The sequence below is a fragment of the Aquarana catesbeiana genome, linkage group LG06 (genome assembly GCF_042186555.1).
Source record: "Aquarana catesbeiana isolate 2022-GZ linkage group LG06, ASM4218655v1, whole genome shotgun sequence".
In the NCBI taxonomy this organism is placed as follows: Eukaryota; Metazoa; Chordata; class Amphibia; order Anura; family Ranidae; genus Aquarana; species Aquarana catesbeiana.
This window is the reverse complement of record NC_133329.1, coordinates 12217531-12235287: the sequence shown is the minus strand read 5'-3', so window position 1 is coordinate 12235287 and position 17757 is coordinate 12217531. Positions and strand designations below refer to the sequence as shown.

The 17757-nt window shown below is 40.8% G+C and overlaps 1 protein-coding gene across 1 annotated transcript in view; it reads right to left on the bottom strand.

The window, feature by feature from the left end:
- The window catches only part of LOC141147854 (uromodulin-like), a 144635-nt gene that overhangs the window by 65426 nt on the left and 61452 nt on the right, over window positions 1–17757 (bottom strand). Inside the window, exons 10-11 of the mRNA XM_073635021.1 lie at window positions 7241–8071; window positions 6927–7040 (exon numbers count right to left, since the gene is read on the bottom strand). Of these exons, the coding sequence (XP_073491122.1) occupies window positions 6927–7040; window positions 7241–8071 (945 nt within the window). The remainder of the gene's footprint in view (window positions 1–6926; window positions 7041–7240; window positions 8072–17757) is intronic.

Below are 17757 nucleotides of genomic sequence, written 5' to 3'. Positions count from 1 at the left end.
TCTACTTTCCAAAATGGGGTCATTTGGGGGGTTTTGAACTGTCCTGGAATTTTATGCACAACATTTAGAAGCTTATCATCACCCACTCTTCTAACCACTTGAAGACAAAGCCCTTTCTGACACTTTTTGTTTACATGAAAAAAATATTTTTTTTTGCAAGAAAATTATTTTGAACCCCCAAACATTATATATTTTTTAAAGCAAATGCCCTACAGATTAAAATGGTGGGTGTTTTTTCACACAGTATTTGCACAGCGATTTTTCAAACACATTTTTTGGGGAAAAAACACACTTTTTTAAATTTTAATGCACTAAAACACACTATATTGCCCAAATGTTTGATGAAATAAAAAAGATGATCTTAGGCCGAGTACATGGATACCAAACATGATATGCTTTAAAATTGCGCACAAACGTGCAGTGGCGACAAACTAAATGCATTTTTAAAAGCCTTTAAAAGCCTTTACAGGTTACCACTTTAGATATACAGAGGAGGTCTACTGCTAAAATGACTGCCCTCAATCTGACCTTTGCGGTGATACCTCACATGCATGGTGCAATTGCTGTTTACATTTGATGCCAGACCAACGCTTGCGTTCACCTTTGTGCGAGAGCAGGGGGGAACAGGGGTGCTTTTTTTTTTTTTATAATTTTTTTGCTTTTTTATCTTATTTTTAAACTGTTCCTTTCATTTTTTTTTTTTATCATTTTTATTGTTATCTCAGGGAATGTAAATATCCTCTATGATAGCAAAAGGTAGTGACAGGTACTCTTTTTTGAAAAAACTGGGGTCTATTAGACCCTAGATTTCTCCTCTGCCCTCAAAGCATCTGACCACACCAAGATCAGTGTGATAAAATGCTTTCCCAATTTCCCAATGGCGCTGTTTACATCCGGCAAAATCTAAGTCATGAAATGCTCGTAGCTTCCGTTTCTTAGGCCATAGAGATGTTTGGAGCCACTCTGGTCTCTTATTAGCTCTATGGTCAGCTGGCTGAATCACCGGCTGCATTCTCAGGTTCCCTGTTGGGACAGGAGAGCCAGAGAAAAACATGGAAGACGGTGGGGGGGGGCATTCACTCCCACTGCTTGTAAAAGCAGTCTAGGGGCTAATTAGCCGCTAGGATTGCTTTTACATGAAAGCCGACCGCTGGCTGAAAAGAATGATACCAAGATGATACCTAAACCTGCAGGCATCATTCTGGTATAACCACTCAAAATCCAGCAACATACCAGTACTTTGCTGGTCCTTGTTGGGCATACTGTATATTGTAAACTTTTTTTTCATGCAGCCTATGGGCTGAACGAAAAAAAGAGATTGATTGGTGGGTATGCCCACCATTAGAATACCTCCCTTCATCCACCCACTTCTAATGATGGGCATACATGCACCGTATATATATGCCGAAGCATGGGGGCATCCTCCCACAAAAGGCAGGAGCAAATCGCTCCTCCACCCACTGCTGCCCCCACGCTTCGGCATATATGCTGAAGTATGTAACTGTGGTGGTGAAATCACCTCCGACAACGCTGGAGTCACGGCTTTATGTATCGTGGGAGCAAACGCTGTTGCTGTCAAGATAAATAAATCCGCTCTGCAGCTGAATGGCGCACCTGAAAACAAAAAAATGGTTACCAACAAAACACAGTAAACAGTAAAGTATAAAAAAATTGCATATCTGAAAAGCAAACATGGTAAAACATAATAACAATAAAACATTGCAGAATAGAATACAGTAAAAAAGAGCAGAACAATAGAGAGAGAATAGAGAGAGAGAACAATAAAACGGCAACTATATTTGGTTTTTTTATTGTATATATATATTTTTTTATTTATTTATTTATTTATTTACACTTTTTTTAGTAGCTTTAAGTTTTGTAACTGGTACCAGGTTTGGGTCTCTCAAAATGCAATGGCATCTTGGGAGACCCTGTGAAAGTGTGTCTGTGCAATGCTGTACCCTATGCTAAAACTCAACTAGTGTATGGTAGCGTTCAAAACATTCACCAATGCATAGACCAGGATTGTCAGGACAGGAGGGACAATAATACCGGGTGTCACGCCTATATTCGCGCTTGCAGCAGACATGACATTTTCTTCTTTGGGGGGCTCATTGGGTAGGGGTACTCGGGAGGACATAAGGAAAATGCCTCTCATGCAGCCGGATTACTGCATTTGGTTGGGGAAGGTGAGGTGGAGCATCGTCTGGATACAGAAGGGCTCTGACGATCTCTTCCTGGAATTTAAGGAAGGATCCAGTCCGTCCTGAAGCTCTGTATAGCACATGAGCGTTCAGCAAAGCCAATTGAAATAAATAAACAGACACTTTTTTGTACCAGCGTCTGGCCTTACGGGCAACTAGGTACGGCGCCAACAACTGGTCGTTGAGGTCCATCCCTCCCATATTTTGGTTATATTCGTGGACACAGAGGGGTTTCTCCACAACACCAGTCGCTGTAGTAATTTGGACCATCGTGTCTGCATGAAGGGAGGTAAGAACGAAAACATTCTTATTATCCCTCCACTTCATAGCGAGCAAATTATTACACTGCAAGCAGGCTCTCTCCCCCAGCCTAAGACGGGAATCTACAAGCCACTGAGGAAAGCCCCGGCGATTAGGTCGCACGGTGCCACATGCTCCAATCTGTTGATCAAAAAGGTGACTAAAAAGGGGCACGCTCGTGTAATAATTGTCCACGTACAAGTGGTACCCCTTTCCGAAAAGGGTGACACCAAGTCCCACACAATCTTGCCAGCGCTTCCTATGTAGTCAGGGCAGTTTATCGGCTCTACGTGACTATCTTTGCCCTCGTAAACCATAAAACTACATGTATAGTCTGTGGCCCTGTCACAGAGCTTATACATCTTGACCCCGTATCTGGCACGCTTGCTGGGAAGGTACTGTTTGAATGACAAGCAGACAGAAAATTTAATCAGGGGCTCATCAACGCAGACAACTTGATGGGGAGTAAACAAGTCTGCAAAACGCTGGTTGAAGTGGTTTACGAGGGGCCGAATTTTGTAGAGCCGATCGTATTCAGAGTCTCCACAAGGACGACAGAGTTCATTGTTGTTGAAGTGCATGAACCGCAAAATCTGCTCATGTCGTGTCCCCTGGTCATGGAGGCAGAGAACAAGGGCAAATGGTGAATTGGGTCAGTGGACCAATATGACCGCAACTCACTCTTTTTGGTTATGCCCATGTTGAGGGAAAGGCCCAGAAAGATCTTAAATTTGGAGACCGTAACTGGTCTCCAATCTCTGGCAAGGGAGGACTGGGGAATAGAGGCGATGTGTTGACCAGCGTATAAATTGCTTTGGTCCACAATAGATCTATAGAGATCTTCGGTGAAAAACAGCGAATAAAAATCCAGTGGAGTAAAATCAACTGTTTCCACCTGAATTCCGGGTTGGCCAGTGAATGTGGGAAGTACGGGTGCTGCAGAAGTAGTGGGTTCCCAATTCGGATTGGCGAATGCAGCAGGAAGGGCACTATGGGCACGACGGGCCTGTGTTCGTCTTCTTGGTGGCAGCGGGACACTACTAGCGCTTGCCACCTTGCCAGCTTGAACTGCACTTATGGGACTCGCCACGTCACCACGTGATATTGCAGTGCTGCATGTACAACCAGGGTGTACTAGGCCGCTGGTGCTTGCCAGTTCACCAGAAGGAATAGCGGCGCTAGTACTGCTCTGCTCCATATGAGGGACCTGCGGTTCTTGCACATCAACGACAAAAGAAGAAGTTCGGGGTCTGGTATGCCTGATCTTGGCAGGGACCACAACTCCGTCATCAGAGCTATCTGTCATGGAGCCGCTGTCCTCTACAGGATCGTATTCTGAGCCTGAATCTGACAGATGAGTGACTTCCTCTTCACTATCTTCACTAACTAACCAGCGTCACCCGTAACAGTTATACAGTGATCACTGGTGAAAGGGTTAACTAGGGGGCAATCAAGGGGTTAAAACCTTTAGTAGGTAGTATATGGGGGTCCCTGTCACTATAAAACGCTAACGGCAAACCTATATACTTACCTCCCTAACTAGCGTCACCTGTGTCACTAATACAGCAATCAGAAAAACGATCGCTTAGTGACACTGGCGACGGGGGGTGATCAAGGGGTTAACCTTTATTAGGGGGGGGTTAGGGGGGTACCCTAGACCTAAAGGGGGTACCCCAGACCTAAAGGGGGCTAACCCTAACTGCTCTAACACTTATAACTGTCACAAACTGACACCAATGCAAAAAAAAACCTGCTATTGGTGTCACTGTGACAGGGGGTACAGGGGGTGATCGGGGGGTGATCGGGGGTGACTGGGGGGTGAAAAGTGTGCCTGCGTGTTCTACTGTAAGTGTAGTGTTGTGCAAACTCACATTGATGTCTTCTCTCCTCGGCGCCGGAACGAAAATGTTTACATTACAGAGGCAGAGGAAGGATTTCATTCGCCGGGAGCGATCGCGAGGGGGTGGCCACCAATGGATGGCCTCCCCCTCACCTCTGATCGCCTGGGAACAAATGCTGGCCGCCTCTGGCACCGGGGGGGGTCCGACGGGAGGTACGTGATTCTGCCTGCCCGTGCCATTCTGCTGACGTATATCATCGTGAGGCAAGTGGTTAACCTACAGTAGCACAACCTATCTTGTTTTATACATAAGATCACATAACATTTGTACACAATGGATGGATTTGATTAATGCCATTCATGGTGTACTATTGTGTTGCTAGCTGTGATTGGTCACAGTGTTCAGATTTTACAGACAGGTCACAGCCCATCTGTACCATGTGATTAGCTGTGGCCAATCACAGCTAATTACAACAATACACACAGATTGTATGGAATTCATTCAGTAAAAATGATTCACTGTTATAAGTGATCATACTGTGTATAAAAAAATCTTGATCATCTAACACTGTATTGCTCTGGTCACAGTATGTACAAAATAAAAATACAAAACAGTAATAAAAAAGAAAAAAAATTAAAACAAATATTATTAAATTATATATACAGTAAATGTATTAAAAATTAGTATTTTTTTTTTTTCCATACTGTCACCAGTCAGTGCCCCTTATCACCGCCACACCAGTTATATGATGGTGCTGTACTGCATTGTTGACATATGTTAAAAAAATTCTTTATTTTCCAAAAAATTGTGGCAAAAAATATAAAAATTTCAAGAAACTCACCATGGCTTTTACTAAATACATTAGGCTGTCTACTTTCCAAAAAGGGGTCATTTGAGGAATATTTGTACTGTGCTGACATTTTAGGGCCTCAAGAAATGAGATAGGCCACCAGTCTATCAGGATTGATTGATTTGTAGATACAATGTATATAGCATAGTTTGTGAACTCTATATCTTTCTTACAGACTACACACAATTTACACTGATTTGGATTACTTTTTACCAAAGCAATGTAGCAGGATACATTTTGGCCTAAATTTTGAAGAAAGATTATTTATTTGTAAAATTTTATAACAGAAACAAAGAAAATAGAAAATTTTGAAAAAGAAAACCTGCAATCGTTTTTAATTTATTTAGCAAAACATAAAATAACCCAGTGATGGTTAAATACCACCAAAAAAAATCTAAAAAAAAAAGAAAAGAAGAGTCTATCTGTCTCAAGAAAATAAAAAAATTTCACATGGGTACAGTCTTGCATGACCGTGTAATCGTCATTCAAAAATGTGACAGCGCTGAAAGGTGAATTTTGCCCTGGGCAGGAAGGGGGTGAAAGTGTCCGGTATTGAAGTGGTGTGACAGCTTACTGTACTAGTGACATGGGGTGAGTGACATGTCAGAATTTATGCAAAAGAGAAAATGGCCCCAAGTATTTACTGGTAGACATGTGCAATTTGTTTAGTTCCGAATTCGTTTTTTTAACAAATTTTAACAAATTTGTTAATTCCAAAATTTCCAAATTTCCACATTTCCAAATTCCGAAAATTTGAAATTTTGGAAATTCGAAATTTGGAAATTCAAAATTCGGAAATTGGAAAATTTCGGAAATTATAAAATTTCAGAAATTTGAAAATTTGGAAAATTGGGAAATTCGAAGATTCAAATTCGGAAATTCAAAATTTTGGAAGTTCGAAATTTGGAAATTCAAAATTCAAAAATTGGAAATTTTCGGAAATTAGAAAATTTCTGAAATTCAAAAATTTAGAAAATTGGGAAATTCGAAGATTCAAATTCGGAAATTTGAAATTTTGGAAGTTAGAAATTTCGGAAATTCGAAAATTGGAAAATGTCAGAAATTCGAAAATTGGAGAAAAGTCAGAAATTTGAAATTTCGAAAATGTGAAAATTCAAAATTAGGAAATTCAGAAATTCAGGATTTCGGAAATCTGAAAATTCTAAAACTTGGAAATTTGAAAATCCGAAAATAAGAACAAAAATCTGAAAAAAAAAGAATGAAAATCTGTAACTTAAATTTGTATTCATAACGTTCACAAACAGCCAATTTTGAAAGGAAATTCCAAAACCTATAATTGAATAGTTAGTTATTATTAGTTAGTTAATAATTCAAATTTTACTTATTTTTTCATATTTTCTAATTTTTTAATTTCTGAATTTTCGAATTCCAAAAATCCAAAAATACGGCAATTCGAAAAAATTTGAAATTCAGAAATGTGGACATTCAGAAATTTGGAAATCTGAAAATTCAAAATTCGGAAATTCAAAAATTCAAAAATTTGAAAATCCAAATTTTCGGATTTCAGAATTTCCGAATTTTAGAAATTTTCGAATTTCTGAAAAAAAGCAAAAAAACGAAAACAAACACATTTTTTGTCAGTGCACATGTCTATTTACTGGGCTGATTTAATAGTAAATCCTTCATAGGTAGACCTCTTAGAAAAGTTATAAGCACTCCTTTCATAGTTTCCTTCAAATAGAAATCCTCATGTTTTATAACCTACAGTACCTGCTAGATTTCCTATTTGTATTCCAGATTTACAGTGACAGCCGGGAACTCCGCCCACAATTCTGCATTCCTCATCCGGAGCGCAGTCCACCCCTGAGCAGCTATAATTCGATTCTAGAAGAGAAGGAACACAAGAATGTTTAATAACCTGAAGCACATAAGAAATATATACTTCATACTGTATATACTGTATATAAAAAAAATATATTTATATATATTTATATATATATATATATATATATATATATATATATATATATATTGTTTTATAAATGAAGACAACATACTGAATTATGTTTTGTGCAAATACTTACCTGTACAATAGGCAAAGTTGCAGCTTGGTGGACTCTGTAGCTTATATACATAAAATCCTCCTGGACACATCTTCACAGAAATATTAAAAGGTTGTGTACAGCATCCGTCATACCAGTTGGAACAAGCTGTACGATTCACAATGCCGTCACTGACTGTAGGGTGGGAGCCGTTCATCCAAATGGGGATATCAGTCCCACAGCTTTGTTGTGGTATGCAGTGCTCGGGGATTTGCTGGTCATATTCTCCTTCAAACCGATACCAACCAGACAGACCATAGTCACAATGATACCAATAATACCAGTAATTATAATTATAATTGTATGTATTAGAAGTACTGCGCCAGGGGTCATTAAGTATGGTGTGGTTGGAGCAAGGATCAATACAGGAATATGATCCAATGTACTTAATGCATTCTTCATTAGAGGCACACAGTGTTCCTTGTTGGCATTCATTGATCTCACAGTGTCTTCCATCTCCATAATATCCATAGGGACAAGTACAGGTGTAATATCCATAATAATTTGTACATATAGCTACTGGATCACAGTCATTGAGAGAGCTGTCCGCACACTCATCAATATCAACACAGCCAAATGCTTCATTATATTTATATCCAGAGTAACAATTACAGGTGTAAGATCCGATAGTGTTAACACAGGAACCACCATCATAATAATAATAACAATTGTTGGTGTAATGGTCCTGACATTCATCTATATCATTACAAGATGTTCCATCTCCAGCAAATCCCTCTTTACATGTGCACTCCCCGTATCCTCCAAATTCCGAACAAGTGGCATTCGGGTGGCAGTCAGAATCTGAACAAGTATCTAAAAAGAGAAAGCGTGTTTTGCTTAGTATATCCTTAGTATTTTCCTTAGTATATTAGGTATCACAGCACCAGATAAGAAGAGTAATAGGTGGACATAGGATCAAAATGAGGGTCATGGGATCAGTGTGGTAACAAAAAGAGGTCAGGTCCCTAAATGTTTTGGGACCCATTTACAAATATAACTCCTGTACCTACAACAATCCTCACAGGAACAATGGAGGACATTTATCAATTCTGTACCACAGCCAGGAAAACCAAAAACAGGAGCATTGAGGCAGATCTGATGCACACTGTATGGTCATGTAGGAACCTCAATAGCTTCTTGTGAATAATCTTTCAAATTATGTCAGAAATAACAAGGACCATGACTTCATCTAAACCTACATTAATTATCTGAACCTCTTGACACTAACAGTACGCAGATATGCGCCCTCACTGGACTGTTTATTGTTCGTGGGGCCACATAACTGTGCATCTGTCTTTGTGCTGGGAGTGCGCCACACGGTGCACTCCCAGCACATAAACTGGGGTCTCACTGAGAGCCCAGGGTCCCATACTAACAACTGGAACCCGAAAAAAAGCGGTTCTGAGTCACCAGATCACTGCGATAGCCTCTGATTGGCTATCACAGTGATTAGTCACTGTAAAGCCCGTCCCTGTGTTTCTCTCTCTGTGAATGGTTGGGAGAGATACATTATATCTTTCTGTCTCCTTGCAGAGAGAAAAAAAAGTGTAAAAAATAAAATAGAATGGGAGCGTGGCTAACCGCCGACAGAGATGGATGCCTGAGTGAGGAGCTCCTCAAGAACAGGACACTCAGCGGCACATACCGACATCCCCAAGACACTCTCACACCCCAGATTAGCGTCCGACACCTTCCGGGACCGGACGGCAATGTCGAGGAAGCACAATGAGTGCAGGAAACCACAGAAAATGACCAAATTTTACAAGTATCGGCAAGACGGAGGTAGGCAAGGTGGCGCCGGCTCTGCATCAACCCCAGCACATAGTGCTCGAACCCCCCAGCCCCCATCCACCTCCCACAGCAACAATAGTGGATCCCCAGGGAGCGCCCACTCCTACCCTAACACGCCACAATCCACCAGCCCTGCCAAGGCGAAATTTAGGATGGATGGCCCTGGATGCAGTCCAGTACCAGAGCCTGAGGTAGATTCTGGGGAAGACACAAGAGAACTCCCAGACAGAATAGAAAAGTTCCCTACCACTAATCAGCCTGTTATGGACACAGTGCTAAAAGACATGCTGCTCTCACTCCGCAGCACCATACAGGCTGACATGATGTCTTGTATGCAGAAGTTTCATACTGATATCCAGGAGGTGGAATCAAGGGTAGAGCATGTTGAATGTAAAATGGGGGAATTTGCATCCACGATTAACGACCTAGTAGATGCACAGGAGGAACATGAGGAGGAGATGGAAGGAATAAAGGCAAAAATGGCAGACATGGAGGAGAGAAGTAGGAGGAATAACAAGAAAATACGAGGTATCCCGGAGTCTGTCCAGCAAGGAGAATTGAGGGCCTATGCCACTGCACTGTTTACAGACCTCCTTCCTGACCTCTCCAAAATGGATGTCACTATAGACAGAATTCATCGCCTCCCTAAACCTTCCTACCTTCCTGATCTTATCCCGAGAGATGTGATATTGAGACTGCACTTCTACCATGTTAAAGAGCAGCTCATGGCAGCTATACATGCCAAAGACTGCATCCCAGCCCAACACCAGGACCTGCAATTTTTTGCAGACCTGTCACAATATACCTTGAAAAAGAGGAGAAGCTTAGTCACCATTACCAAAGCACTCAGAAACCACCAGATAACCTATCGCTGGGGTTACCCCACCAACATCACTATCACCAAAGATGGCAAAACTCACATTGTATCTACATTGGATAAGGGCTTATCCTTACTGAAGGAATGGCACATTGTCCCAGACGTAGATAATAACACCATTCAGCCCAAGAAAGCTGCACAGGTGGAACCGGAATGGAGGGTGGTCACTGCAAGGAACTCAAAATCGCATAACTGAATTAAATAAGTATGTCCAGGGAAATATAAGTCCCGCGGAAATGAGGAGCAACCCTCATTTCCACAAACTTAACCCTCAACTCACGCTTGAGCAGCAGTTGCTGCATTCGAATAGACTATTAACTGTACTGTTTCACACAGTCAAGTCCTGAACTTCAGGATGACCCTCCCTAGTTGGGAATTTGACCAACAGTTGTGTTTTACACAGTTTTCTTTTGCTGATGTTGTTTTGTTTTATTTTTTTGTTCTCTCACATCTTGATTTCAATCATCCCAGTTGGAGGCATGCCACAAACGCAGGCTTCATAAAGATCGCATGCAAGGTTTTTCACTTCCACAGTCTCGCTACCGGAAACGACGCAATGAGATCCTCGGAACACCTACCTAGATACGTCCATCTCACCCACTTGATCACCAAGATACCTCTACACCACGTGAGTACAATGAACAGATTTCTACACTTTTCTTTCTACCTTCATGAGGCTACAACCAATCGCCCAAGGAGACTGCATCAAAGCATTCTTACACAACCCACATTGGGGTAACATTCCTATCCATTAACTCAAAGGGCCTCAACCACCCAGCAAAACAGAAATCATTATGGGCTGAAGCCTTACAAAATAAGAGTGACATATTGTGCACGCAAGAAACTCACTTTTGTGCCAGTGCTCCACAAAAATGCTCGCACAAAAACTACCCATACATCTTTACGGCTAACGCCGAGTCAAAACAAAGAGGTGTCCTCACAGCAATTAGAGACACAGTCTCATTTCAACTAAACGAAGAAATTAAGGACCCCGGGGGCAGATATCTCATTCTCATATGCGATATCAACTCTACTACTTACACCATTGCAAATATCTACACCCCTAACATGCATCAAATTAAATTTCTTAACAAAATGTTAAAGAAGTTAGACTCACTCAGGAAGGGATCCCTAGTCATCTGTGGGGACTTCAACCTTGCTCCAGATAAAGCTATGGACACTACTTCTACTTCCACACGCATAGGACCCTCTATACAGGATCTGGTGCTGTTGTCATGTGGGAGAAAGAGATGTTACCTTCTTCTCAGCACCTCACCATTCTTACTCCCGTATTGACCTTTTCTTAGTCGATCAAGGTCTCCTGACCCGGACTATGAAAACGTCAATCAACACAATAACGTGGTCAGACCATGCATCAGTGTCTCTCACTTTATTGGTCTCTCTCTTGGTTGGGGCTAGCCCTATCTGGAAAGCAAACCCAATTACTTTGCAGAGAGAAGATACTAGAAAGATTCTAGAAACCCACCTGAGGGAGTTCTTTGCTGACAATATAGACTCTGTACCTGATCATACTATAATCTGGAACGCCCACAAAGCGTTCATGAGAGGGATTTTTATTAAAATCGGTGCTGGGATAAGGAGGCAGAGGCAGAGACGGGTAAAGGAGCTCACTGACAGCATCCATGATCTTGAAGCCCAAAATAAACAGAAACCCTCACCCTCCCTATCACACAAATTATTACAAGCTAGAAATGACCTCAGACTTTGTCTCCTGGCGGACTTCGAGAAGTCAACCCGCAGACTAAAAATGTCATATTATGCCAATGGCAACAAGGCAGGTAAACTTCTTGCCAAACGCCTGCGAGGGTGTAGATTTAAAGCCAGAATCCCATACATAATCCACCCCAGCACTAAACATAAACACCATCATCCAAAAGACATCGCGGATGCTTTCAGTGATTACTATGGATCCCTTTATAATCTGAAGAACGATCCCCTTACCCATCAGCCGGTTACCGACCAGTTAACTAATTTTTTGGCCAAATTATCCCTCCCTCAGCTGACGCCAGATCAACTTCAACAATTAAACCAACCCTTTACTGTTTTGGAAATTGGTACAGCTATAGCTTCACTACCACCCAATAAGTCCCCAGGCCCGGATGTATTTATAGGGGAATACTATAAAACATTTCAACAGATCTTAGCACCCCATCTACTTCGAGTATTCAATGATGCTGCTGCCTCTTCCTCCTTCCCTTCAGAGATGTTAAAAGCACTCATAATAACTATACCAAAGCCAGGGAAAGACACAACCGCCCCGCAAAATTTCCGGCCAATATCACTCCTTAACAATGATTTCATATTATATGCAAAACTAATAGCACGTAGGTCAACAGACATACTCCCTGGTCTTATCCATCCTGATCAATCTGGATTCACTAAGGGGCGCCAAACTTCAGACGCCACTAGACGACTGATAAGCATTATCTATAATGCAAACATGACGGGAATGCCTTCTCTGCTCCTGGCTTTGGATGCAGACAAGGTGTTTGATCGCATACACTGGGGGTATCTGGCTAATGTGCTTGCTGCTTTTGGCTTCACAGGCCCAATTTTTTCTGCAATAATGGCCCTTTATACCAACCCCACTGCCCAGGTATTCACATCTGGAGTTCTTTCAACCCCGTTCAACATTATGAACAGGACACGTCAGGGTTGTCCCCTCTCTCCGTTGATCTTTAATTTGTTAATGGAGCCCCTGGCGTGTTACATTTGTACTCATCCCCACATATCAGGGTTTAAAATGCGCAAATCCTCACACACCATCAGTTTATTCGCTGATGATGTTATTTTAATGCTCACGGATGTGGAGAAATCCCTGGCTTTGGTTCATCGTTTGTTACAAATGTTCAGCCATATGTCCTATTATAAGGTAAACAAATCCAAATCAAATATACTTGGTTTAAATGTTTCTCACGGAACGCAACAAAGACTAGCCAAAATATACCCGTACTCATGGGAAAGTGTAGGGATAAAATACCTAGGAACCACTCTGACGCCCAAAACAGAAGACCTATACAAAGCTAATTATACCCCATTTATAGACATAATGAAATCGAAACTCCAAGCTTTAGCTAAAGTAGAACTCTCCTGGACTGGTAGATTGGCGGCCTTTAAATTGGTTATCCTTCCTCAGCTAATTTACCTGTTCAGAACACTCCCGATACCTGTTCCTGAATCCTTTTTCACTACTGCCCAGTCAATGCTTAACAGATATATCTGGCAAGGTAAAAGGGCAAGATGTGCCTTCTCACGACTAATCACGACTAGAAATGTAGGTGGAATAGGGATGGTCCTCCTGAAAGATTATTATGAAGCCACTATATTGACACAAATTAAGACATGGTTCCCTTCGTCCAAAAACAATAGATGGACAGAATTAGAAAGCTCCCAATTACACAAGCATACCCTATACCAATTACTCTTCATAAAGCGCCATTACCTCCCAAAAATCGCAAACTTATCCCCTACAGTACTTGCATCCCTGAAAGCCTGGGATACACTTATATCCTACCCTTTCCAAAACACCAAATACTCAACAGTTCCTATGCCTATACAAAGTTTATCAGTTGCTATACCTGACCTAAATATAGGAAAATGGGTTATTAAAGGAATCAAAGAACTTGAAGACATAATGGTAGGCCCTTCCCTAAAAACCTTCCGATCTCTTCAAATAGAATATAACCTTACCTCTTGTGATTATTATGCATACTTACAAATCACTCACTTCCTTTGTTCGTTCCCAATGACTGTAATTACTCTTCCATTGAACATAAATCAATTCTACTCTAATATAAACACTAAAATCAAAGGAATATCGTTATTCTAGAAGATGCTCAATAACAAAGAGGTGTATACTAAAATGTCTGCTATGTTGGCATGGGAGAGAGAACTGGGAGTTTCTTACACACCAGACCACTGGCAAAAGGCTCTCAAAATGACATATACGGCTACAAGAAGTATAAATCTTTGGGAATTAACCCAAAAAATATCGTTAAGATGGTACTTAACCCCATACAGGATCGCAAAATTTGCCTTACACGTCTCTACCTTGTGCTGGAGGAATTGTGGACAAGTAGGAACCCTGTACCATACTTTATGGTCATGCCCAGTGATAACCCAATACTGGAATGCAGTGTTTCATCTGCTTAAACAAATTTTAAAAATCCATCTTAATGTATCACCCGACCTGGCTCTTCCATCACTAAACATTGAAACAATCCCAACAGAATCCAGAATGATAGCCACCCATATTCTGCTAAGTGCCAGATTAGTACTAACTCGTCACTGGAAAAAACAGACGGCCCCTACTGTACAAGAAGTAATATCAACTACCCACACTCATGCCGTATATGAAATGATGTTTGCCTCAACACAAAATAGACTCCCTGTGGCAGAGCGACAGTTTAAAACATGGATGGTTTGGTATAAAAGTCACACCTGAGATGATAACTCCTACATATCTATTGGAAAAGTAATCCTTTTGATGTTGATTTAGTTCTGTGATGATTGTGATGATGAGAGAAATTGTATGTTACTTTAATTTTGTTAAGTTCACATATGTTTATACAGCAATTCCAATAAGAGGTGTTTAGCAAGGCACAATCAGTATTTCTAACTGCCTCAAGCCACGCATTTGTCACACTGTGTGTTATTAGAGGAATTATTGAAACTATATTGTGATACAAGAGATGATTAACATAAGAGCCCTAATGAACATATAGACACAACCTGTTGCAAATGTTGCTAATCTTTTGTGTTTAATAAGCTCTTCTGCTTACATAACTATGCCTACACAAATTGATTGCTATTGTATCAATAACATGCTATGTTTTAAATCCAATAAAAACTATTCATTATAAAGATAAAATTGAATAATAATAATAAAAAATAAAAGAAAGAATACCTAGAACAAGGTTTGATCTAGGTCAGTGCCAGGGTTAGTGTCTGGGTCAAGGTCAAAGCAAAAGGTCAGGGTCAAAGGTCAGAGTTAGTATATTTTGGACAAGATTTAAAAAAAAAACACATTTTTTTTAAATTAGTATCAGTGTCAGTGTGTTTGAGGTAGGATAAATAAAGCAAAATGCACACCATTGTTTTTGGGCTGTACTACGGGTACAAACAAAAAATAACATACACATATTTGGTATCACTGCGATCGCTGGGAGAAAGAGAATTTATTTTGGGGTGGTTCTTTGGTGGTAAGCAATTGTATATATATATATATATATATATATATATATATATATATATATATATAAATAAAAAGATGGGACCAATGCTTCAATGCAACATCTTCTTTACTTCAAGATTCTCATTCCATTACAGAAAGTGCAGACGTGCAAGCCACTGTACAGTATTGAGCATCACTGCTCTTCATCAGGCTTTTCTGGCTATGTGTGATACACCGATAAAAAATCATGCATTTATCCCAGACCCAAAGTGTGCCACACAGGTGTGGAGCTCAATTAGCTTAATTAGTTATAATTAATGAAGCTAACATTAACCCTATCTTAATGATAAACCCTATAGTGCGTGGATAAATAGAAACAATCAAATATATACATAATTCCTATATACATATAGAAAGCATATTCCTGCTTATACTTAAAAAATGTCAAAAATGTATATCCTTATGTCACAATCCTATTTAAATATTTCCAAAGGGTTACTCTCAAAGATAATTCCCCTATTTTCAGTCTGACAATTCTTTGTTTCAATTTAATTCCAAAATGTGTAAACAGAGTATAAGCCTTCATATCGATACAATGTATCCATTAAATCTAGGGAGACAAAAGAGAAACATATACATCTATATATACACATATTTTGTCAACATATATATGTATACATTTATCTGTCTGATTCCACCTGTCCATTCATATCCTACAAAAATAAGTATAGGTCATAGTCTCTATTCATCCCCTTAGGGTGAAGAGACTGTAACCTATGAATCCACCATACTTCATGTTTTTTTAGTTTTAAAATTCTGTCACTCCCTCTTTTTACTTCCTCTAACACCATGAAGCATAATTCTGACTCCTTATGTCCTTTCTCCAAAAAGTGTCTTGATACCGATAAACGGGGTTGTAAATGCCTAATTGTGCTGCGATGTTGAGCTATTCGGTCTTTTATTTTCTGAGTAGCCTTACCTACATAAATATGGTTGCAAGGACATATACGCATGTATACTACGTATGACGACTGACAAGTGTAATAGCCATTCATCACTATCTTCTCCCTATTAATAGGATGAAGATAGTGATCACCCTTCACTATGAGATCACATTGAATGCAGTTTATACAAGGAAAACATCCCTTCCTTTTTTTTCCAAGAAATGTCTGTTTTGTTTCGCCAATAGGCTTTTATGGGGATCTGTTGGAATTCATCTGAGGATAGGATCGCTTCAAAAGTGGCCAGTGTTTTTTCACGATGGTAAAGATTTTTTCACTATAGCTGTGAAACTGGAATACAAATGGTATCCTTGGTCTCATCTGCTTACATTTCCCAGAATCACACATTACACCTACTGGCTGAATTTTATCAGATTCCTGCTGGATAAGTCTCTCTGGATATCCCCGCTCCCTAAACCTCTGACACATCTCTCTTATTCTGATATTTCTAATATTTTCATCACTGACGATACGTACAACCCTCAGCAGTTGACTCCTCATGATAGATTTAAAAACATGAGGTGGATGATAACTATCAAATAATAGAAGTTGGTTCCTGTCAGTAGGTTTAGTGTAAAGATCAGTCTCAATCTAGCCATGATTAATATAGGTCCTTGTGTCCAAAAAAGGAACAGAATCACCACCAATATGCATCTTGAATTGGATCTCTGGGGAAATTCCATTCAGCACCTCAAACATTTTCAGGGATTCAATGCTTCCCCTCCATATCGCAAAAATGGCATCTATATAGCGCCACCAGGTGGCGCAATGCCTCTGAAAAACATCATTAATGAAAATGTATCTATGTTCAAAATCATTCATAAATGAGCATGCGTATGGCGGGGCAACATTGGAGCCCATTGCAACTCCATTCAACTGTACATAGAACTGTTCTTTGAATATAAAATAGTTATTATGCAGCACAACATGAAATCATTTTTCAAAAAGAAGGATCTGGGGGGGCGTGGCATCTGAGCCCGAAGATGGCCGCTTAGCCTGAGAGCTCCACCATACAGCCGGGGGAATCCGTAACAATCGGAGCGCAGACACGGTTTACCCGCCCTAGTCTGACCCAGCACAGTCCGGAGAATTGATCGGGATGCCGAGGAGGAGAAAAGAGCCGCCGCCGCAGCTTCGTAAGCTGCAGGGCTACTTCCCTAATGCAGCGCGGCTCCAACAAAATGGCGCCCGAACGGAGAATGAGAACGGGAAGGCCGCGGCCGCGGCCTATCCTTCTCCACACAGCGGGAACAGCAAGGGGAATCCCTCCAGCGGATCATCATCCGCAGCCTCTACACCCACGACCAGAAGCCCTGCCAAGTCTAGGCAACGCACGGCTTCTCCACAAGACGGCCCACGGCCTCAGGAAATGGAGGTGAGTGGGCATGGCTTATCACAGCCTCACACTACAGCAACTCCAGATCCCATAGCTGGATTCCCTACCACTGGGCAGCCTGTGTCAGATACAGTTTTAAAAGACATGCTAATGTCCCTGAGATCATCACTCCATAATGATATGCTGCACACAATGAGCAAATGTCAGGCAGAGGTCCACAGAGTGGGAGAGAGGGTGAATCAGATAGAGAATGCTATGGGAGAATACGCTACCTCTTTCAACAAGATGGTGGATGCCCAC